The 25,665-nt window shown below is 35.4% G+C and overlaps 1 protein-coding gene across 1 annotated transcript in view; it reads right to left on the bottom strand.

The window, feature by feature from the left end:
* Positions 1-1,070: 1,070 nt before the first annotated feature.
* The window catches only part of LOC110172088 (metal transporter CNNM4), a 50,380-nt gene continuing 25,785 nt past the window's right edge, over positions 1,071-25,665 (bottom strand). Inside the window, exons 5-7 of the mRNA XM_055161403.1 lie at positions 14,878-14,974; positions 7,399-7,577; positions 1,071-4,966 (exon numbers count right to left, since the gene is read on the bottom strand). Coding sequence (XP_055017378.1) covers positions 4,676-4,966; positions 7,399-7,577; positions 14,878-14,974 — 567 coding nt within the window. The 3' untranslated portion in view covers positions 1,071-4,675. The remainder of the gene's footprint in view (positions 4,967-7,398; positions 7,578-14,877; positions 14,975-25,665) is intronic.

Raw genomic sequence — 25,665 nt, 5'->3', positions numbered from 1 at the left:
TACCATGAAGGCCAGGGAGGTCAGTCCTATTAGTCTGAATTGTCTTAAAGGGCCCATATTACAACATTACAGTGTTCTGTCCTGATCAAAATCATACCTGGAATTGTGTTTTGTTTCATTCACGCATCAAAAGGTACAAAAGGTAAAAGGTTGCCGTTAACTTGAAAACTACCGCTTCATGACATCACAAGGTGGAGCAGAGCATTTTGAGCTTTAGAGATGTAGACTAATTATAAAGAATTACTCAACCATGTGAATGAAACAAAACACAACTCCAGGGATGTTTTTGAAATGTCTCTGTCCAATCAGTGATTAATAGGTACATTTTACATAGCCTAATGACACCTTGAAGGCATTTAAAGCACTTTATAGGAAGAACCAGTCACTTTTTCACAGACACATTCATACACAGACACTGGGGTCAAGGTGGATTAAGTCTTGTTTGGTTTGGTTCAAAGTCCAGGTGTGAATGCTCTGGTGGACAGTGGTCTAGATCAAGTTCTGGTGACAGAGAAAAAACATGAGGACAAAAGGGAGAGACAAGCCTACAGTGGATATAAACCTCTTGGTTTTCATCAAAAGTCAAATTAGAAAGACAAAATAACTGCAAATCACTTTACCGAGATTTAGGCTGCTACTTTAGAGCTGCTTTTTAGTGAATGTTTTGAATAGGAAATTGTGAAAGTTTCAAGTCTGTATTCTGTCCCATTTTAGGATTAAGGAACAAAGCAAGTTGCAGTATCTGAGTTGTGTGAAATTCTTCATTAAATCCACAGAGCCAGTCAAAACATTCCAAGATGCAGTTAATGCACCTTTCCATTGTATCACTTAAGAAACTATGGTCACATCAAGATTTCTCAAAAACAAGACATAGATGAGCCACAAATCTTTGACACCTAATAAAACAGGTATTATGAAGGTCTTTGTTTGGTCTCTCAGACAAAATACGCAGTTTTCCCTTTATGAGGCAGACTTGATTTCTGGTCCAGCTACCCAACAGCACATCAATATGCATTTATGATACACAATTTTTGATTTCACCTCAAACACCAAATTAAACACAATGCATGTCAGAGTATTTGCAGTCTATACCTTTAATTTAAAATGACAGGTGTGTACAGGTACAGTAAAAAACGGAGTGTAATGTTCCTTATTCATGGATTGGCTTTGGGGAAAAACAAACAATAATTTACAAATATACCAGTGTGAACCCAATCCCACCAAACCAATTAAAAACATATAAAAGAAACACATTGTAAAATCAAATAGCAAGAAAATTCATGAATTTCATCCGACATTTCACAAATACATAATCTTTATGTACACACTTGCATTGAAGGATACAATAAATAAAATCTCTTGTATTTTCTAGTCATGAGGTGAACATGATTCCCTCTTTTGGTTGTGTTTCCAGCAACGTAAAGGTACAACATGTAAATTTTCTGATAGGTAGTCCGTCACCCGCTTGTTTCCACGGAAATGTTATTGTACCGAAATGTTCCACAGTAGGTCATTAAACTTCTCATCTCATCTTAACTTCATATATTTTGCATTTATTCAAATAAAGACCTTTTTATCGCTCAAAAATACAGTGAAAAACATGTATGCTTACAGTAAGGCAGGTCACCCTTTCCACAGATCTGACCTATAACTTGGTTTCAGCGCCTGCTTGAGGATGATAAGTTTAATGTCAAAGTGTGGAACATTCCAGGCATAGCAATAACATCTCCATGGAGACATGCAGGAGGTGCTGCCAACAAACAGAAAAGTTACACAGTGAACCTTTAAGTGATGGTATTTTGGTCACATGCGCACTTTAGTTCAGACACTTATATACAGGCACAGAACCGCAACTGTTTTACATCAGCTGCTACAAGAATGAAAGGAGACAATTAAGTCAAAGAAACTAAAAATAAAATAAACAAAATAAATGACAACGTACCCAGTGACACATACTTTCATACTGATTGTCAAGAAACAGTTTAGAGATACCTATTACTGGTTTTCAGATGATACAATATAAAAAAAACAACAATAATATTTCATAAAGATGGGGCCAGACAGCTAAATTTACATATGCAGTTCTTTTTGTAATATAGTAAGATCAATACCTTAGTCGCTAAAACAAATAATCAGCTTTAAAATTTGTAGATTAAAAGAAATCTTATAACAAAACAATGTAATCAATAGGCTGGAATTATATTGTTGTTACTCTCTCCAAAAAAACCCATTTAGCTTTAAAGTAACAGATATTTTAATTTGCAATGACCACTATTCAGCATAAGACAGTTTTCCTTTTGTGTTATTGTGTGATTTTTAAATTGTTTTCTCTTAAATGAACAATTATGTGAAGCCCAGTATGGGACTAAGGGACTAAGGGGCTCAGAATTGGGGCCTCTTCCTATTTCCTATTCCTTCCTCCTATTCGTTCCTCTTATTCAGGGGTGTAGTGGGCATAGTACGTGGGGGTACGCCGTCCACCCACTTCTCCCGATGTGAGATATAAAAAAATTATAAAAACAACCTGCACAGGCTCATATCTGCAGTACTGTCTTATAGTGACCTGCCACACGAGGGGACCAAGACTGAACCAGGACTGAACCAGGACTAAACCAGGACTAAAACAGGTCAAAACCAGAAATAAACCGGGACTGAGTGTCGGGACAGGTCCGGAGGTGTGCTTGCGTAGACCGTCGTGTGACCGCAGGTGAAAGGACCGGTGCAGAGCTCACGAAGCTAAGCTCAGCCATCGCCCAAGCGCGCTTTGCAGACACTCTGCTCCGCGGGCTCAGGGTTCTCTATCTCTCTCTCAAGTCCAAGGTTCGTCCTGGTTTAGTCCTGATTTAGACTTGGTGTAGATAAAGAAAAGAGGCAGAGCGCTTCACTGAGTCATAAAAGAGTTAAAAAATAGCAGTACAGGTGCTCTACGAGGGTTAAACTAGTAGTCTTAAACAGAAAGTTGAGTTGCCCTTACTGAAAATTGTAAAAGTGGGCAAGGTACAAACCCGAGGCACACTGACTGAATATATTAAAAGTCCTTCATTGCATGAAGGGACACCAACGCGTTTTGACCAGCAAGATGGTCTTCGTCAGGGCAAAAATTTATGGTTTGTACCTTGCCCACTTTTACAATTTTCAGTAAGGGCAACTTTCTGTTTTAGACCTGGTGTAGTTCTGGTTTAGACCTGGTTTAGAACTGGTTTAGTCCTCCTGGTTCAGTCAGGAATCACGTACCCCCACTTAAAAAATCCCCACTACACCGCTCTTCCTATTTATATAAGAGGGGGTCCATGTAAGGCTTGTTGCCCCAGGCCCTCAAATTTCTGTCAACAGGCACTACAAAGCAATACATATATTTGATAGCAGTGACTTGGAAGTTATTGGGATTACTTCAGATCTCTTTTTGTTTACTTTTTATACTGTTTACGCTAATGCATCTCTATGGACATTTTGCTGATAACAAACATGGCTGATTTCCGCCAAAGCTTTTGATTTGCAAACTATGACCCCAGTCTTTATGGTTAAATCTCTCCATCTCACTCATCTCACTTGTCAATTATGCTAAAAGTATAAGATACAAATCAATAAAATTCTAGATCTTGATCCAAATGATCAAAAAAATAAAAAATAAAAATCTAAAATCTGAAAGCCAACAAGAGGTGATCACTTCTCAAACCACGAGCAAAAGGCAAAGATGTACAGTAGGCTACATATTAAACCCAAACACACATATAGTTCAATAAATATCAGTTCTTCATTATAAGCTTTTTACGGAAGATACGAGCTGTGTTTCTTGGTGTAAGACGCTCTTTGCCTTCTAGCTGGTGAGACAAGTGGAGAGAAGACTGCACAGTGCTACACATGCTGCAGAGTTGTTTTGGGGTTCGGGGGCGTACAGTAGCTGGGGAGGGACAAAAAGGGGTTGTGGGGTCTCCCTGAGTCTTTCAATAAGGACAGAAAGAAAGGTAGCAGAGGTCCAATTACATGAAGGTGCACAGGCTTACAAAACAACTGGAGTATAGTGTCTGTTCACTGCAAAAACGCAACATGTACAGAGTTAAAATTACTTGAATTCAGAATATTACACTGAGTCATTTTGACTGGTTTAGATCTATTTGGTTTGTCTATTAGTAATACCCAAATATGTCAAGTCAACAGCCCAAAAGAACAGGGAACCACACTGTAAAACGAAACTGCAATTGTAATGTAATTATCAGTGTAATTATAATTTCTCAGTGCGAATCTGGTAAAATAACAATCATTTTGACTATTAGCCGTTTCTTGAAATCATTTTGCGTTTTTATATTTGTTTTGAGACATTTGATTATTTTTTTTCTATATTTTAAAGAAAAAAATATCTGTCCCTGGAAAGAGAATTCATTTAGTTCATAATGTAAAAAGTAAACATTGGGTTATCCAAAAATACCAGTCAAAATATCTTAAAAGTTTGTGAAAAACTCTAGAGCAATAAACAAAATTAAACTTATTTATCAAAAAATATGAATACAAGATTAATATTCAGAATTCAAGCTATTTTAACTTTAAACTGCTGCCGTTCTTTCTTACAGTGTTTCCTTTGGCATGTCCACAGTCTTTGGATCTGCTTGTTCCCACTCTTGAGCACAGTCTGTGTCTCTCAGCCTAAATGTGCAGTCTGAGTGGGCCGGGCTGAGGGTCAGATACTGTTGTCCAGAGCGCTGTGGTGATTCGGGGCACTATTGGGGGCGTGGATTTCATTTTGAAGGAGTAACGTGGTCTCGTCCGGTCCATTTTCTAGCGTGTTTGAGTCCTGCCCGTTCAGATCTGAGATGGCCAGGGGGGTAGAGGGTGGAGGGGTGGTGGTGTTGGGGGGACTAAGGGGTACGGTAGGGTCCAGGCTCGGAGTGTGATGGGTGCTCTCTGGAGACTGGGGGGTGCTGTCCAAGCGGGATGCCATCAGGCCGTTCTGGTACTGGGCCCTGGTGACCTGTAGGTGTTGTAGAGAAAAGATAACACAAAATATGGAGTTAGCCGTACAGATACAGCGATTATATTTATACTTTAAAGTAATATTAATCAAGTATAAGTAAAAACAAAAGCTAAAAGTGATGATTTTAAAAAGTCCAATACTGTAGAAGTCTTTAAACAAGGTTATAAAGCATTTTGTTTTGAAAGATCTATAGCTCTAGAATGAATGAATTATGGATTAAATTTTGTGTGTTTTAATTTATATTTTGTCTCTTATATACACAGTAAGTCGTAAGTGAAATTGTAAATGTAAACTTCTGTCATTGTTTAATAGGATTAGGCCTTATAAGTACTTTTTACTTCAGTCTAAACCCTTTTGGTCATGATCTATGGGATTGTAGTCTATGTTTTGTTTTCTTGTAAAATGACCGAATAAACAACAACTACAACTACTACAACTACTACAACTACTATCATTACAACTACTATAACTACTATCACTACAACTACTACAAATACAACTACAACTACTACTACAACTACTACTGCAAAAACTACAACTACTACAGCTACTATCACTACAACTACTACAACTACTATCACTACAACTACTACAAGTACAAGAACAAGTACAAGTACAAGTACAACTACTACTACTACTACACTACAACTACAACTACAACTACTACTACAAGTACAACTACAACTACTACTACAACTACTACTGCAACAACTACAACAACTACAACTGCAACTGCAACTGCTACAAGTACAAGTACAAGTACTACTACTACTACTACTACTACTACACTACAACTACTACAACTACTAATACTACTACAAGTACAAGTACAAGTACAACAACTACTACTACTACTACTACTACTACTACTACTACTACTACAACACTACAACTACAACTACTAATACTACTACAAGTACAAGTACAACTACTACTACTACAACTACTACAAGTACAACTACTACTACAACTACTGCTACTGCTACTACAACTACTATTACAACTACTACTATTACAATTACTAGTACTACAACTACAACAACTACTACTACAACTACTACAACTAATACAACTACTACTACAACTACTATTACAACTACTACTACTATTACAACAACAAAAACTACTACTACTACTACAACTACTACTATTATGATTACAACAACTACTAATACTACAACAACTACTGCAACTACTACTACCACTACCACTACAACTACAACTACCACTACTACCACTACTACCACTACCACCACTACCACCACTACTACTACAACTACACTACTAAAATTACCCCAGTAAAAAAGCTCTTGTTGAAAGTAAAGGTCTTATATTCTGCAAAACGGATTCTTGCTGTTACCTGATCAAAAACATTATCTGGATCTGTGCTTTGTTTCAGTCACATGTTTCAGTAATCTTTTATTGTTAGTCTGTCTACATCTATGAAGTTCAAAATGCTCTGTTCCACTTCACGATGTAATTAGTGGTAATTTTCAAGTTAACAGTCACCTTTTACCTTGTTTAGTAGGAATGCGTGTTATACATGAGTGAACAAAACAAACAAAACAAAACTCTGGGTGTGTTTTTGATGAGGAAATAACATAGATCAGAAAACAGCGCAATATGGGCTCTTTAATATACACTTATGACACCGTTTAATATGACTCACAGTGTTAAGAGTAACAAAGATTTCCTCATATTCCTACAGTTACTTCTGTAAACATGCAATTAATTTTGTGACGTAAAGAAAAAGAAAGCTCTATTTAAGGGTTAAAGCGTGACGGAAAACAAAAAAAAGGCAGAACCCAGATTTAAACCAAACTCATAAGGGAAACCAGTCTGTACATATTTCATTAAAGCTCTTCATTCTTTTTATGGACACTGAGTCATACGGAGCACCCTTTTTAAGGTGTCGCCACACTGGTAACCGGTTAGGTTTTTACAATGACGCAACAATTTAAATGCACCACAGTGTCGTCTAAAGGAAGGGGTTCTCTCAACTTCACAAAATGATGATAATAATTTGACACGTCAGTTAAATAATGCAATAAAGATAATTTTTTTATTAGATTACTAAATACTGTGTAATTTTTCAAGTGAAGGGTCCACAAGTTGTTGCTGCTTGTTATTGCTTTGCCTATCAGTATTAAAACTATCAATCTCAGTTACTCATCAGATCTGTGAAAGGGCAACAATGTATAAATGACCCATAAAAACACCTGTAATTGAGTAAATGCAAGATAGATAATTAATGCCATACTGGGGAACATTTCAGAAACAACTATGACAAACTCCACATCAGAATATTTACATAATTAACTGGATGTCTTCTGTTTTTATGTTTGTGCGTTTTATGTACAGATAATATACTGAATATTGTAATAATGATAATTTCTAATCATTTCAGACAGGAGTAACAGTAAAATCACCTTGACAAACTGCAGGTCTGTGAGGGCGCGCACGTTGAAGTCGGGGATGTACTGCTGCACGGGGAGGCTGTTGTTGAGTTGACTGTTACTGCCGCTGATGGACAGAGACTCGGTCCGGTCAGCTCCGCTCAGAGATGCTGTGCGGTTGAGGCCACTTATGTGAGAGGGGGAACGAAACTCTGAAACACACATGCAAGAATAACATTACAAATATGTCATCTGTGTACAGGTCTACAGACAAACACCGCACTGCAAAAATGTAATATCTAACCTGGTTTAAAATAGCTTGAATTCAGAATATCATGTCATATCCATAGACTCTTTATATAAATCCAATTGACTTGACACTGAAAAATTGTGACCCGTCTCTCTGTAACTGCTGCTGTGAGCTGTCATTTAAAATGTTTGTATTAACCCGCTCTACATGATCCTGGTGTTTTTATTTTGCTATTTAGTCTGTTAATAAATTCCGATTGCTAATATGGAACTCAGTTACAAATTCACCCTATAATCTCTCGCCTCATAAGCTTTATATGACCGGAGCTGAATGCTATAGGTCAGGGGTCCCCAACCCCTGGGCCATGGACCGATAGCTGGTTGTGGGTTGTTTGGTACCGGGCCGCGAAAGTGCAAACCCCCCTCCCATACGCCCGTGCGCCGCGTGGACTATGTCTTCTCACGTATGTCACATGGACCACACCTCCTCCCATAAGCTGCATGGACCATGTCTCTAAACCAGAACTAAAACCAGACTAAACCTGGTCTAAAACCAGGTCTAAAACCAGGACTAAACCAGGTCTAAACCAGGTCTAAAACCAAGACTAAACCAGGACAAAACCAAAACTAAAACTGGGTCTAAACTAGGTCTAAACCAGGTCTAAAATCAGGTCTAAACCAGGTCTAAACCAGGTCTAAAACTAGGTCTAAAACCAGGTCTAAAACCAGGTCTAAACCAGGTCTAAACTGAGAACTAAACCAGATCTAAACCAGGTCTAAATCAGAACTAAACCAGGTCTAAAACCAGGACCCCCCACCCCCAAATCAATAAACCAATCAAACCATTGTTACTGCTTTAAGGATACTTCCACAGTATGACATTAAGCATATCTATCTAGATTCAGTTACAGACAGTTTCATTGCTACTAAAACACTTTGGTGTCACCTGTTTGGTTTCATTTAATGCCATGATTTGAATATAACAAACTAAGTAAAAGCATTTCCATGGAGATAAGAGGGTGACAGACTCTCTACAAAAAATTTACATTATGCAATATTGAGATTAATATTCTGATTTCAAGTCATTTTAACCCATTTAGATATTAATTTCATGCAGTAAAACTACTTTCTGTAAAGGTGGTTTCAATCGGAGACAAGATGCAGTGAATCTGTTAAGAACACATATTACTATTATTATTATTATTATTATTATTATTAGACAGTCTGATAAGAGACAAACTAATAATGGTATGACACAATGGAGACAAAGGATTAAGGAAGGAAATAGGTTAATATATAGTCCGTTTGTCCGGTCAAAGCATTGTCGTGACATTAAAGGTCCTTTATTACACAAAATTTACTCTTGTGAGCTTTAAGCCATGTTCTAATGTTTGTACCTCATCACAAACATACCTAGAGTTGTGTTTTGTTTCCTTCACATGTTTGAGTAATCCTTTATTATTAGTCTGTCTACATCTCCAAAGCTCAAAATGTTCTGTTCCACCGTGTGATGTCATGTCGTGGTCGTTTTCAAGTTAACAGCTACATTTTATCTTTTGAGAGTCTCTTTTGAGACTGGCAAATCCAGGCCAAAACAGATATGTTTTTGATGAGGAAACATTATCACATAGATCAGAAAATAGTGCAATATTGGCTCTTTGACTACAACAGATTTATTCATCGTTGTTACACATTCTGTCCACATGCTTCCATAACTACACAATATAGTTCCTGTTACTAAACAATACTGTGAATTCAAACCAAGCTCTGATGACTACAATAAGTAGATAGAGAAATATATTTAAGAAAGTTAATAAGTTATTTAAAACATCATACATTCCAATGGCTCTCCAAATAATGGAAGCTTATGCATAGGCCCACTAGACACACACATGCGGATACTCATAAGAAACCAATTCATTTTTGCAGCATTCAGATTCATACACCAAACATAACCACATTCATAGCCACTTATTGTACATAATAATCTTGTAACCTAATTTTAAACTAGTTATAGTATTATTATTATTAGTATAGTATTGTTATTCAGTTGGTCATGTTTAGGTCTTCTATTAGTTGTGTTTTGTTTCATTAACACATATTTGCTTAATCCTTTATTAAGAGCCTGTCTGCATCTCCAAAGCTCAAAATGCTCTGTTCTACCTTGTGATGTTATGAAGCAAGAGTTTTAGTTCTGCAGAAATGGGCTGAAATTATCTAAAGGCTTATAGAGAAACTGCATGGAGTTTAAAAATACAGTAGAGCATTTCTGGTATTGCCACATGTCATCACAAGATAGAGCAGCGTGTTTTCTGAAAAACTGCGTGAATGAGGAAACAACATTATAACATAGACCATTAAAATAGTGTAATAGTGTTTACTGGGTGTGACATAATCTTAGATAAGTCGATTACAATAGAAAACACTGGTCTGAATCAATTGTTGTAGTACTTTTCCAGCCCTACCTCTTCATCGTGAAAGTGGAAATGAGTCTTGTGTGTGTCATCTGTCAGAAAATTTACTGTGGCATGCCAGCTTCCTCGAAATCATCAATAAATAATCACATGCAAAATACACTACATCCATCCGCTGTGCATCGCTGTATTACCCATGGGTGTGAGTCGTCCAGTAGGGGGCCTCAGTGAGTCATAGGATACTGTTTTACCTGGACACGTCAACGCATTAGCTTTTTATTACACTAATATAGTCAGTTAAGCCACAATCTAGCACAATTTTCAGTAAGAGGTTAGACTGCACTATTGTCATTACTGTAGGCTATGTTAGTAAATGATACAGTCACACACATACAAAATAAAAATTGATTTTTGTTCATGTTAAGATTTCTGTGTATAAAATTGTATGAATTTATTGTGTATTTATTGCAATTTAATGTATTAAATTTAATATATGGGAGTCAACAGGTATAAAGTTACCTGAACATTTTCTCCAACCTGATGGTAATCTGCTACTAAACAATTTTCCCTAGTAACAATAACAGCCATGCTCATAAATCCAATAAATTTCATGCATTTGTAAAGTCTCCTATAACAATTTATGCTACAATTGTTCCAAGCTAAACTCAGCAAGCTTATGTCGTAAACAATTTTAACAGATTCAAAATGTTAGCTAAACAATTATTAATTTAATATTAACTGGGATAATTTACTAGCCATACATACTATATCTTATTTCAAGTAGTAATAAGAAAGACAATGTTATATGATGATGGAATTAGTGCAGTGTTTCAGTAATATTTTAATAATAATTGTTATTTTAATGTTATTGTTATTTTATTATATTATTTATTAAATTTTTCCGTGTATTTAAATTTTTGGCCATTGACTGAATCAGTTTAAAGACTAGAAAGCAGAGCTCCAGCCTGCAGGAGCATCAGCTGATCTACTCTCACTTCCTAAAGAAGGTCACGTTGATTAACGAGTCATGTGTGCATTTTTGAACTTTAAAATCCTGCAGTCTGGGTTTTTGGTAAAATAAATGTGACACTTTCATATACACTTTCATTTTTGCTCTACTAAGATTTTCATTTGACTTGGCTTCAGACTGAATAACAACTGGAGCATAAAGCATAAAGAATTGTTAAAAGCAAACTTGAATCTTTTTATATTGATAATAGGAAATCTGCAACTATAATATCATAATTAAAGGTGCACTGAGTAATTTTTGTCTCCATGAAGACTGCTTTGTCTTGAAAATTCCACAGTATGGCATTTAACGTGTCCATATCAATGTATAAATGCAAAATACATAACACTAATGTCATACTGTGGAACATTCAAGGCAAACAATAACATCACCATAACAAACACATAGTGGACCCTCTGACAAGAAAGTTACACAGTGCACGCTTAAGTAAAAGATGGATAGATTTGGCTTTAACCAATGATGTAACCTGCTCTAGGGATATGTGTAATTTGAGGGAAAATCCATAGTCTCTGATAATTTAACTGCACTTGATGTTTTAGAAATGATAAGATTCAGTTCAGAGTGCAAACGTTTTACTCATCATTTGTGAAAACGCTGTCACATTAACTCTTAAGACACATATCACATTTGAACATGTCTGAACAGGTTGAGCAGGTTTTACGTTGTAATAAAATCCCCCTGGAGACAAAGCTATATTTCAGACATGTCCAAAATTACGGGTGAAATGGCCCGTATTACCTCAAAAGTACTTTATATTTCAGGATTTTGAACGTCTACCTTGATAAATCTAATATTTAGTAAAGCCGCTCATGATAATTGCTATATCAACTTATTGTTCAACACATGTCAGATGGAGCAATATATTTTGGGGATCAGTATTTATTGTATATACATTTTCTTTATTAAAGTGGGGAGATTTGAGGTATTTTTGTTGTAAAATGATACAATTTGAGCTGTAGAGGGCTGAATAAATAACTTCTATGGCTAATAACTGGTTTATTCTGCTATGTATTTGTTGCAGCTCAGGCTTTTTGAATGATACTGTCTATTTTAAAAATGGTTTATTTGGATTTTCTTGCATTATTGTTATTGTGTCAGTAGCATAAAGTGGTTTCAGTATTATCGTTAGCGCTGTATTTATTTGTAGCAATATATCGTGCTTCAAAGTTTGTTACTGTGTCAAGTAAGCCTGTGCAGTTAATTGTATTTTGATCGCGATTTCGATTTGTGTGTCAAACGATCTCCAAACTCATATAATCAAGTTGAATCGATAAAGTTTAACTAAGTCTATTTTGGGATATTTTTTATATAAACAGGTATATTTATTATTATTTTTTAAAATATAGAGTTGGTAGAACAGCTGGATATATAGTTTATTTTGGATACATTTATGTTTTTCTATGCCTTATTTCATGTTCAAAGTATATTTTATTCATTTTATGTTTTATACATCGCAAAACTGCTCTAAGTTACATATTTGTAGCCTTTATTAATTTTCATTTTGAAATTTTGTGCAAATTTTCAATAACAAAGTGTTTTGTTTTTTTTTGTTTGTTTTTTGAGAGAGAGGAATGCTGAATAAATGCATTGTGTAACTAAAAAAATAGTAATTTGAATAATTGTGATTTCAATATTGACCAAAATAATTCTGATGATTTTTTCCATAATCGAGCAGCCCTAGTGACAGGCCAAGTGTGTCCTGTTGAGGATCTAAGCGTGAATAAAACTCTGGTGAGTCATTCTAACCAGGTTTAAATGTACTTTTTAAAATCTTCACTGTATTGACCACCAGTCTATCGCTCTCAATCAGCCCTCCTCTTCATTTACGTTTTACGACATGTAGCCCTTTAGAAAAAGTTTGGACTGGTAAATTGAATCTTTTGCAAAGGATATTATATTACTTACACTATATAATTCCAGTTTTTGTGAGTTGCTAATTGTTCCCATTCAAAGTTTTAATTGAATTCTACCTCGTTTTCCACTTTAAAGCAAAACAAATATCTGAATAAGCAGGTCAGACTTCTTTCGTCAGTGTAACCTTTTAAAACGCACATGTAGCTAACTTAGTGCTAGGCATCCATCCTCTAATGTTAAAGCACCCAGACATGCCGGAGGTTACCTGGCAACCGAGAGAACAGAGAAAACCTCTTAAAGGAGAGGTGACGATGGCGAGGAGCGGCCACTGAGACAGGACAGAGGGGGAGGAAGGGGGGACAGTCAGACATAATCAGACACATACGAGAGAGGACACAACAGTAAAAAACAAAAAATAAATAAATAAATAAATAAAATCATACAGGTAAAGGTGGGCAGTATTGACTCAAAGATTTGTTTTGTAAATGTATGAATTGAAGGAGCACTGAAATAGCCACTAGGCCTATCTTAAACGTGACAGTGTAACTTAACTTTGCTGGTGTTGGGTCCGCCACCTGCTCGTCTCCATGGAAATGCTATTGTTTTACGTGGAGTGTTTCACAGTATGGCATTAAATGTACCTATATAGCATTTATTTGTTGTTTTTATTGGTCAAAAATACTTAAAACATGCATCAATCTAACTGTGAACTGTGAACTCCATGATGACCAGCAGATGGCAGCCTATCTACCAGAAAAGTTACACAATGCACCTTGAAACAGTTTGCGTTAATAAGTATTCTGAGGAAATTTTCACTATAATCAAATTACCATATTCCACTCAAAGGTGCAACTTTTTGTTTGGGGGTCCGTGACCTGCTTGTTTCTATGGATGTGTCATTGCTCTGGCTGAAATGTTCCACAGTATGACATTAAACAGCTCTACTTTACATTTATTAAATTACAGGTGGTTTTATAGCTCAAAAATACATAGAAAAACAGGCATTTTGACTGCGAGTGAGGTTGCCTCTCCGCAGATCAGACCTGTAACTTGGTCCGGATTGGTCTCCATGAAGATAGGAAGGTTTAATGCCATACTCTGAAACACTCCAGACAAAGCAATAACATCTCTGTGGAGAAAAGCATTTGACAGACCCTCCACAACAAAAGTTACACAATGCACCTTTAATATGAAAGAGAAAATCAGATTGTATGGGGGAAAACTGATTACGGTACTGTTGTAATCCTCAAAATATTAAGATTTCTTTTCCAATATTGCCCACCTCCACCTCCAGGAGATCTTGATAATCACTGCTGCTGAGATGACATTTAAAGTTAAAGTAAAAAAAAGATAACCTGCAAGAAAAACGTGTTAAGGAGATACACAATTCAAACATTTTACATTTAAATATAGCACAAGAGGGAGTGGCTGTTTGATTATGAGGAGTGGAGAGCAAGGAGGAGAGGTCAAAGGTCATGGTTGGGGGACATTTTAGACATTTAGACTACATTCCAGCTAACACCTGACCCACCCGGGTGCACTCACTGAACCCTGCTCCAATAAAGAAACCAGAAATACATGTGAGTTTGAATGAGTTTGGATTTCTTACATTTACAATTTAGCCAAATAATAGATTTATTGGGGACATTTTCATAAACTTGCCATATTTAACTTGAATCTCTAGGTATCTGTGCAGCTTTTCCCCTTTTATAATCCTGACCAGGCTGCAAAGAAGTATGTTTTTAATGAGCGAAGCACTAAACCGTTAATCTTACGTAAACAAAAACTGACGAATGAGTTCCTGCGTTTCACCTGTGTGTGTTTGCTTTGGTGCAGATTTGAGATGCAGTAGCGGGTATTTTACAACTAAAATAAGAAATTAGGCCTGATCGACAGCTGTCCACAAAATGAGCTCCTTTGACAATACATGGGTTATTTTGGGCCAGAGGTGATGGGAGGACTCACCCAGAGCAGGAGCGCTGAGGGCCATGACACCATAGTATGAGAAAGGTCCACTCTCAAACTTCATGTTCTCATTGCCTGCCTCCACCTCCACGCGACCCTAGAAAATAAACAGAAATACAAAGGGAGAACAGTTTTAGTACGGTAAAGTAAGAGTTATATTGAGAGTAGAGAAGATTATTTTTTAATAACATTGCAATTAGATTAGAAATTATAGGATTAGTTGTAAATGCACATATTGAATATGTCCAGGAGAAATCATATTACTAAATTATGAACAGCATTTTACAGACCAGAATACAACAACACATAAAGACTGCACAGACGATGATCAGGGAAGCAGCGATATGGTATTAGATATTACCGCCAATACTGGAAAATTTGCTGGTTCGGATATTGGTTTACAGATATTGATTCAGTCGATGTTCTGGTTGGCATATAAATCCATGTAATCATACTATTTACTGGTCGTAGTCGGCCCATAACATGAACTTTTTTTTTTCTCAATATAAATACGTGCTCTGTGGTTATTTGAGAGATAAATAACAGGAGAGACAGGTGTTTTTAAACTCCATACACCTTCACTAATATCATTTAATTATATTCAGTCCTGGAATTGCCAAACTCTACTAAACTAAAGGTAAAAAGTGTAAGGTATCTATAATTCTTAACTTAATCTTCCACTTTTGATTAGAGTGTTCTTGTACTAGTCTACTGTTTTTCACGTATGTTGAATTGCATTTCTATATTTTGCCTCTAGATGGCAGCACAACCCCAGATCAAAACACAGCTGAGTTGGAGATGCCTGCAAACCTGACTGGAAACTACTTTGCTATGACTCAACAAAAACTCATAGAAAATGGGAGATATGAGGACACAGAAGGAGCAGGATTGCTTATCCTGGACTGGCATGTAGGAATGTGTGAACTGCAGCAACAACACGGGACAGTTAATCCACTGAGTTATCCCACCTCCTCCCCCCAAAAGAGTCAACTGATCACTCAAAACAGGTGTGCCAAAGATACAATAAAGACCAAAGCAAACAAGACGCTGAGGTGCCGGTAACGTGGCCACTAGAATATTGTTTTGCAGGGCTGTGTTCAAATTAAAGGGCCTATATTAAGCTAATTTTTGATCCATGTTATAATATTCTATCCTCATCAAAAAAATGCTGAATAAATGCATCCTGTAACTAAAAAATAATCGTTTAAATAATCGTGATTTTCAGTATTGATCAAAATAATCGTGATAATGATTTTCCATAATCGAGCAGAACTAACTGCACAATATAGAACCTTTAATACTGGGATAGTGGTGCTAAAGAAATTATGCTATAATCTGGTTTGATCCGATCACAGTTTAGTCCTAGCATTGACCCTCTTTAGTCCCACTTAACTGCCAATTTGATGTACAGCCCTGTGCTTCTGTGTCTATGGCCATTTCACTGTTTCTACAATAATGGTTATTGTCGTATAAAATGATTAGCGCCAATGTCGGCCAAACAATATACAGTTTACAATAGATAATGTAATAAAATACAATAAACCATGTAACTAGAGACACAATTGTAAAAACTGATATGAGCTTAGAGAGAAGAGGAGGAGAGCTTCACAACCCACTACAAAGACAAAACAAAACAAACAAAACAAGCAAGGTATTAAATGATAACTGCTACATTTTTATATCACCAGGGTTCTCACTCTTCACTGACTTTTCCTTGACTTTTTCATGATCTAAAGTAATTTTCCCTGACTTTTACTTTTCTACATGTGTAGGATTGAGCATACTATTAGGGCTAAATATTAAATATTAATCCTTTCCACTCACCTTATGGTTTGGTATTATAGTTTTTTAACATTCAAAATACTGTCAGTGCATTTATTGTGGTCTCTTTTAAACAAAAGGTGCATACGTTTGGAAATAATCATAATGCCTAACAACTTAACAGAACTTATCTCTTTCATGTAGTTGTGTGACAGAGATACTAAAATTCCAAGATTTTTCCACAACTTTAATTGAATTTATAAAATTTGATGACTTTTCCAGGCCTGGAAAATGACATTTTCAATTTCCATGACTTTTCCAAGATTTCCATGACCATGGGAACCCTGGTAATAATATGGTGTTATTGTTTTGAAAATACTATATTTGCCCAAAACAGTGGCTGAGCATTGGACAGAATCATACTGCTAACCATAAGGAAAGAATATAACACGGGAGAGATCACTAAATTACTGAAACATGCCTGGATGACATCTCAAGTTACTTCAGGCACGTTATAACACGGTAGACAGCTCCAAAGAGTAGATTTTGCATAACACCTCCTTTTCACATTCCCAAATATGTCCCTTTACGGAAACCCTAATGTTTCCTTGTATCTTACTTGATCTCATGACAAAAACATGCCGGTTGCTTATATAAGTCCAGAGGTTAGAACGACCCTGGTCTAAACTCAGAGCACTCCACACGTTCACACCTCCTGGATTCCAAGATGCTACCTATGGCCGCATGAATGAAATGAGGTTGCATGCTTTGCTCAAGGACACAACAACACATGCTACAACACATGCTAAAACACACAAACATACTGGCAATGTTTCCATTTTAATCTCAACAGAAAACCGTAAAATGATCTTGCGTGGTTTGCTCAAGGACACAATAACACATGCCAAAACACATACACAAACACTTACACCCTTTCCCTTTTAATCTCATTAGAAAACAACTGTGAAACTTGTCTAACCAGTGTTTTTTTCTAGCAATGTTCAGGCCATGATTCAAAATTGACCTAAAGGCATTTTACAAAAGGTTAAAGTAACAAGGGCCTTTTACATATAATAAAATCTATCGGTCTCTCAAAGTAGCTTGTAACTTTGCTAAAGAGATTCTTGGTCGACTAAAGACATGTCTTGCTGATCTAAAAGAGGGTGTGGCAAAAGTTATCCAGTTCAAAAACAATTTATTATCTCTATGATCTGACCATGTAACCACACTCAGAATACTACAACTTAAGTGGAGTTCAGACAAACAACTATTTATACAGAAAAGTACTACAAAAAGGCATATTTAAATGATTTATATTACGCAATATTGACTCCTGTGTGCTTTAAGCCATGTGAGAATGTTGTTGCCTTATCAATCACATACAAGTTGTGCTTTGTTTCATTCACACAGAAGTGAGTCATCCTTTATTATTAGTCTGTCTTGATCTCCAATGCTCAAAATGTTCTGTTCCACCCTGTGATGTCATGAAACGGTAGTTTTCAAGTTAACATGTGTGAATGAAACAAAACAGAAAACAAAAAACAGATCAGAAAATAATGTAATATGAGTCCTTTAAACATCACAATCAAATCTTCAGATAATCCACTCTCCACTGTTGTCTAAATAAAATAATTTGTTGACTATGATTGCTCTTGATGTACAACACAACACAGAATTAAATTGCAAAAGTGAGCAATAAAGTAAACTATTATATATATATATTTTTTTTTAAAAAGCATCTCGAAGGTGATTAGTGTCTTGACACACAGCAAGAAGGTCCTGGGTTTGATTACCCGCCGTACTAAGAACTCCTGTTTAATAAGGTATTTTTAAGCAATTATCACCTGTAATAGATTTGTATTTGTGCCATACTGTGGAACATTCCAGGTAAAGCAATGACATCTCCATAGAGACAATCAGGAAAACCAGAAAACTGACTGAACAATGCATACATTTTGCACACAGCACTGTACGTAGGAGGAAATACAGACTAATTTAAAACCAGGCAGAGGGCACAATGAGAGGTGGAAATCGTGCTGTTGATGCACTGGTCAAACCTGTTTCTCTAACTTCAAGTGTTGTTAAGATTAAATTATGCAAGAATATTACATAAAAAACTCCTCTGCACCCTGGGCAATAGATCAAATTATGACACCAATATTGTGAATGTTGTTTTGAAGATATACACTGTGCAAATACAGTACAACAAAATAAAATAATGCTGCTACTGAAAGCTGCTGAAAAATAAAAGTATATTTCAGCATTTTTGTAGGTATAGTTACAGTAATTTTACATTTCTCTGATACTTTAAGATCCTATATTACGCAAAATTATGAGCTTTAAGCCATGCTATAATGTTACCTCATCAAAAACAAACCAGGAGCTATGTTTTGTTTCATTTACACATGTCTGAGTAATCCTTTATTATTAGTCTGTCTACATTTTCAAAGCTCAAAATGCTCTGCTCCACCTTTTGATGTGATGAAGTAGTAGTTTTCAAGATAACAGCTACATTTTACCTTTTGCTCAGGCTGAAATTATCCAAATATATCTAATGAAGGTGTATGGAGTTTAAAAACACAGTGGAGCACATCATGCATCACCACATGACACCACAAGTTGGAAGAGTGTTTTCTGTTTGAGAGAAGAAGTTAGCCTAAAAATGCAGGATGAAGGTGTGATGAAACAAAACACAACTCCAGGTATGTTTTTGGTGAGAAAACAACATTATTATAGATCAGAAAATAGTGCAATAAGAGCCCTAAACATCAAATCTGCACATTTCTCTTCGATTACCAAAATATTTGTCTATTGTTAGCAGAATTCTACAAAAGTATTTAAGTATTGCTATAATTACTACAGACAGGGTGCTCAATGATTAAGCTGACATGTGCTGAACCTGTAGTTGTAGGCTTGACCTGGACAAAGTTCAAGTGGTTATGACTCATTAAAGTGTGACTAAGAACTCTGTGTCTTTTGCTCTTGTCTCAAGGATGTACTCTGGACTGAAGGATGAAGGATGCACTCCCATTTGACTTTCATGTGACAATAGTAAACTTTATTCTTACAATGTCCCAGTTAACCAGGTGAAACTTTAGAAGATGCGATAATTCCAAATGTTATAGGCCACAATATGAAAGTAAGTCTATTGAACTAAAATTACGTTTTGAAAAATGTATGTAAAGATAACAACAATAAGGAAGGATTTAGGCCTAAAGTAAATTGCTCATAGAAATGTGCAGTAATAAAAAGGAAAGCAGGTAAGGAGAGGACAGCAGTAGTAATAGCATAACATTTCAACCCTGGACATTCATTTTTTGATGTATTTTATAATCTTTCTTCATTACAAACATCCCTGGAGTTGTGTTTTGTTTCTTTCATACATGTTTAATACACAAACCCTGCATTCGACTAATCGGTAATTGATCATTAAGAATTTTGTCGATCACGTTCATTTTTTTTTCACTGTTAATGCAAATTAGCCATGCAGTTTTAAGTTTCGTTTCTGTAAAATGTAAACAAATATGTGCAAAGCTGCATTAAACACATTATAATCTCAAACGGGCCGGTGTAGCTCTATAGTGGTTATGGTTTATATGTTGTAAAGTTGAGTTTATTTATGCAGATTAGTAATAGTAATTATAATGATGATGATTGATTTTAATATAAAAACGTTAATGATTAATCGAAAATCAATTGTTAATTCTCCCGATGAGCCTTTGCTTGGTCGAAAGATGTGCATTCATTATCTTTCTTCATATGTTTGATGTCTTTCATATTCATATAAAATGTATAAAGTGGTAAGAAAAAATAAACACTGAATGAAACGGTGAGTCCAAACTTTTGATGGGTGCTGTATATATATTTCTGAATCACATAAATGTTAATACCAAACTGCCAACTGTAATTCTGTTGCAGTGAGCCGCTGTGGTGGAGCCGGGTGTGTAAATATAAAAATAGGTTTAATACCACACACTCAGCGCAGTGGTTGGTGACCGCGTGCTTGTTGTAAAATGAGTAACGGACTTCAGTTAATGGATGATGTCAAAGAGCCTTTTCTGTTGAACAAGAATGTGCAGAGTCACTGAGTCAGAGCCACAACAATAGGCTTCAGTTTAAGTCAGAATGAACATGCATTTTTCATTTCTGTGTGCTGACTTTGACAGAAGATAGAAAACTTGTTTCAACTGGAAAAATGTTTGGTTAATAACATAATTTGGGGTTGTGACCTTGTTAATACTGCTCAAAGGATAATGTTTTATTTCTTCAGCAAAATACAAGAGCTAAAAATGCAAAAGCACAAATTCTCAAAAATTACGAGAGAAAATTAATAAAATGGAATGAATCAATAGTTGTGCTGTCTAAGCTTTTGCACATATTCCAGGCTCTGTGATGGCCTCCTCCTTATGAGATCAATTTCTAGCTTTGACAATTTACTGAATGTCTCCTCCCACTCTTCACCCCCATGTTAAAGAATTTCCCATTGGGCATTAATAATAATGATTCTAATTCTAATTAATTTCACACTTACATCTGTTAAGTCAGATAAAGCCTATGATCTCTGAAAAGTTGGTGCTGTAACTACTTTACTTCGCTTATTGCTAAAACATATTAAAACATTAGACAAAGAAAATTATTTGGGCACAGTATAGAAAAAATAGATAAAAAAAATTAAATAAATAAATAAATAAATAAATAAAATATTGATTATATAGACTAGATCTTAAAATATCCTGCCATATATGTTAAGATTTGGTCAATTTATTTATTTATTTATTCAAATTCCTTCATGAGAGACGTATCTTATTCTCACAGGATTTTCCATTCACCAGAGGAAGAGTAACTCACAAATGTCCTGATGTAATCTCTCCGGAATGTGTCACATTTATGTGTTTAGACTACAAAAAACACTGGATCATTACAAACTATTAATCACCAGAACTATTTATGTCTTTGGTTTTCCCAAGAATCCGTGAACAGCGTTTCCCATTGACACAGGAGACTGTGGCTCCTTAGTTTAGTTTATCCCCCAATATAGTCTAAATACAAACTGGACATTACGTGGGGATAACAGAGCGGACGATGGGTTTATTGGATGATCACATATCAGGCATCGATGTACAGATATATTGTAAAAGTAGTTTTTAAAGTCAAAGGTCACAGCTGTGTTATTGAAGATTAGTTTCATCAGATTATGAATTTTGAATGCAGCTGAATTTCTCACTTTGAAATTTGCAACTCTGAAAAAACATGTTTGAAAAAATAAAACGAAAACAAAACTATAAATTCAGAGTGTAAAAGAGGACAATGACAGTGGTTTCCTATTCCTATATGTTTTCCTATTCAAACATGTTTTTTCAGAGTTAAAAAAATCCAATGTGAGACATTCAGTGCCATTTCAAATTCTGAAACAGAGTGAGGAAAAAAGCATGAATATTGTGTGAACACTTGTAATTCTAGTAAGCCTTCAGTGCTTTAGTACAAAGTAATAAAAAAAAGAAATTCATATATATGTATTTTACTTCTGACTGGTCAAAAGTTCTCAAAATAGCACCCAAGGAAAAGAGGGAAAAACTCTAACAACTAAAAAAGGCAACAGTCTCTCCACACACTGCATGAGATTATGGTGAGTACATAGCTCCATCTGAAATTGGTGGGAAACTATGGAATAACACTGCAGTGAGTGGAAAAAAACCCAAAATTATTTAGACAAACAAGATCAATACGCCATTCTTTCTCATGTATTGTATATGACCACATCCTCTATTTTTATTTCAGAGACTACTTCCCACTGAGTCAAATTTATTACTCACAAATATTAACAACAGCTAAAAGGAGAACTACTGAGAAGCCTTTTGCATTAAGTCAATTTTCCATCCAGACACGCTGACTTCAAATACCACCCAGTTTACAAAAAAGGTCCCCATGGATTTTAACCAGTGGGGGGTCCCAAAGTCCTCCTCATGGGGAAGAGCTCACAGTAAGAGCAGAGAAAGTCAAAGTCATCCCTGGATTACTGCAGTGAGATAATGACTGTTTAAGGCAGACCGAACTGTGGGAATGCAGTGAATGGTATTACTGAGAACAGACCTGGTATGTGTGTATACTGGAGTCTATAGTAAATACAGAAGCAGGCCTGTCAGGACAAAAAATGAAGTATGATTTATGGCAAAAGTCAAATTTAGACAATACGAGATCGACTGATATGTTCTTTTTTTTAATGGCCCATACCAAAGAATACAGAGTAAACTGATGGTTGGTAAGATCTGCCAATACGTTTGGTCTGATATGTATATGATATATGTATTATATATATATATATATATATATATATATATATATATATATATATATATATATATATATATATATATATATATATATATATATATATATATATATATATATATATATATATATATATATATACACACTTGAACATTTGATTATTTTTTTCAAATTATGTAATTAAAACAACAAACTCACCCAGAGTTGCCTTTTTTTTTTTTTTTTTTAAACAACAAACCTATAAGAGAGCGGTGCAGTCTTGTTTTGTGCAGTTATTAGGGGTGTAACAATAATCAAAATATCGTGATATCGTATCGTCAAAGTTCTGACAATAATATCGTGGACCATCACAATATATCGAATTACAAGTCTCTTTGCTTAAATGAAGAGTTATGGTGCAGCAACAGCTATTAAAGAAAAACCCAGAGGGAACTACATAGACCATGATCCTTTGCTCCATTTCAATGTAGACTACAAAAATAAATAACAGTTCTAAGCACTTTTAAGTCTTAGTTCTTTGGATAAATTTTTGTCAAGGCATTTTAAGAGGAAAAGGTCGCATATTAACAGTTTTTTTTGTTTTGCCTCCACAAAATATTGCAATAAATATCGTACTGTGAGCTGTATATCATGAAAATATCGTACTGAGAGATTTGGATATTGTTACATCTCTAATCGTGAGTCTCCCCACCATATCATGAGCTTTCTCACGATATCGCAATAAATATCGTATCGTTAGGTTCATAACTTGACAATATCGTATCGTGAGACTTGGATATTGTTACACCCCTAGCAGTTATCTCTTCATATTAAAGTGTTAATATAAAGCTTTGTATATTTTTTAGGGAGCAGTTTGAGCAAAACAAAATATCTGCCTGTGCTGGAGATTTAAAGCCAATAGTCAATGCACTACAAAGTCCAAATATCAGCCCGATATTTTGGTTTATCTCTAGTGACTTTACTGGTTGTCTCTATGGAAATGTGATTGTTTTTACCAAAAAATGTGATGGCATTAAACACTCTTAGGTTAGCAGATGATGTCCCCATGCTGAGTTACAGGTCAGATCTGTGGAGTTGTGACCTGGTATCTTTGCGCAATAAAAGCAGCCATAGTGGAATAAAATGTTTAGATTAATACTGTGGAAGATTTCAAACAGACCACTGCGATCCTCACCAAGTCCTTCAAATCATATCAGGAAGGAATCATTTGCCTGAAACTCATAACAAAGAAGCAAAGTGGTCTAAAGAGAAGGTGTACCTACTGACCCCTAATGGGTATTTATTGTATTACATAATGTGAATCAATAGTTTAAATTATCTACTTTTTATGCAGGATGCTACAGTGGTAAGATACTGTTCCCATGTACCTGCTAAAGTGGAGACTAGTTGATAAAACATACTAAATAATGTAAAATGTAAAGACCTAATGCTTAAAATGAACATAAGGAAATACAATATTATCATCTTATTTACGCTGAAATATGAATGTATATTGTATGTTTCAAAACGAGCACTGCAAGATTAATTACAGCTGAATTAGATTGGTTGCAATTATTAAAGAACAAAGTGTGCCCAGGTTATACCAGATTATGGCTTAGAGATAAAAGCCCTGTGGTCTGGTATATTTCTATAGTGGAGTGCACAGTACTGTAGGGGAAATTGAATAAACCTATTGACTCCTAAATGTGTTGGCTGTATTACATAATGTGGATCAATATTTGAGTGTCCCATATATGACCTGGAAAACCATCGCACAGCACTTTCTGAAAAGTCAAGTCCGCTCTACATGAAATTTGTATGAGCTGGTTGCTGGGAAAAGGACAAGCTAATAAATTAAATACAAAATATTGATACTTCGCAGGTGATGTCCTCAACATTCCCCAAGCATGTGAAGCTAACTGAAAGCACTGCTCTGTTAGACTTTAATATGAGCTTTATTTTAACACAATCTGATTAGAAAGAGCTAACATGGTTGGAACTACAACAGGAGAGTTGATTTCTGCTCTTAAACAAGTCTCTCACACATAAAATTACAGTCTCAGCATCAGCCAACAGCTTTTCAGTTAGTAACTCTCACCTTTGTGTTGAAAATCAAACTCCTAAACAGGATCATGAACGATTTTAATCATCACAAGCTCATGAGAAAGTATTGTTCAAATCAAGTTTGTATTTTTTCTTGAGTTTTCAGACAGTCTTACAACTTTAGAGACACATGCAGAACAACTCCAGCATGGTGTCACTGCAAAGCACCAATAGTTATACATTCTGATTCTGGGCAAATATATCAGCTTTATGGCGACACTGGTGTTGTGGTGTATCCCCTATTGTCTACATAAAGACAATATCGTTTTTCTACAGAAATTATATAACATAAACATATTCAATAAGGAATTTCTCATTTCAATGGAAGTTAGATAAATAGTATTTCTATGGTAACTTCACTAGCAGCTAATGAATATATTTTGAACACACTGAACACATGAAATATAAACTATATAAATATAAATCGCCTATGATAAAATATGGACGTTTTCTGAGTGTTGTCGCCTTTAATTATTGTGGTTAGGTGGTTATTTTTACTTCCTTCATTTTAGTTCCCAACACAAACTTTGTTACAGTAAACAATTTAAAAAACACAATGTTCAAGCCCTTAGGTGTGGTGCTATAATGGACCAAATGAACAGCTAGAGTCTCAATACAAAACATTGACACTTGATTTTGATACCAATTTTTATAGCA

This window comes from Boleophthalmus pectinirostris, unplaced genomic scaffold, assembly GCF_026225935.1.
Source record: "Boleophthalmus pectinirostris isolate CB_2022bp ecotype Guang Dong unplaced genomic scaffold, ASM2622593v1 HiC_scaffold_4, whole genome shotgun sequence".
NCBI classification, from domain to species: domain Eukaryota; kingdom Metazoa; phylum Chordata; class Actinopteri; order Gobiiformes; family Gobiidae; genus Boleophthalmus; species Boleophthalmus pectinirostris.
Note: the sequence above shows the minus strand (reverse complement) of the source record. Positions and strands in the feature narration are given on the sequence as shown.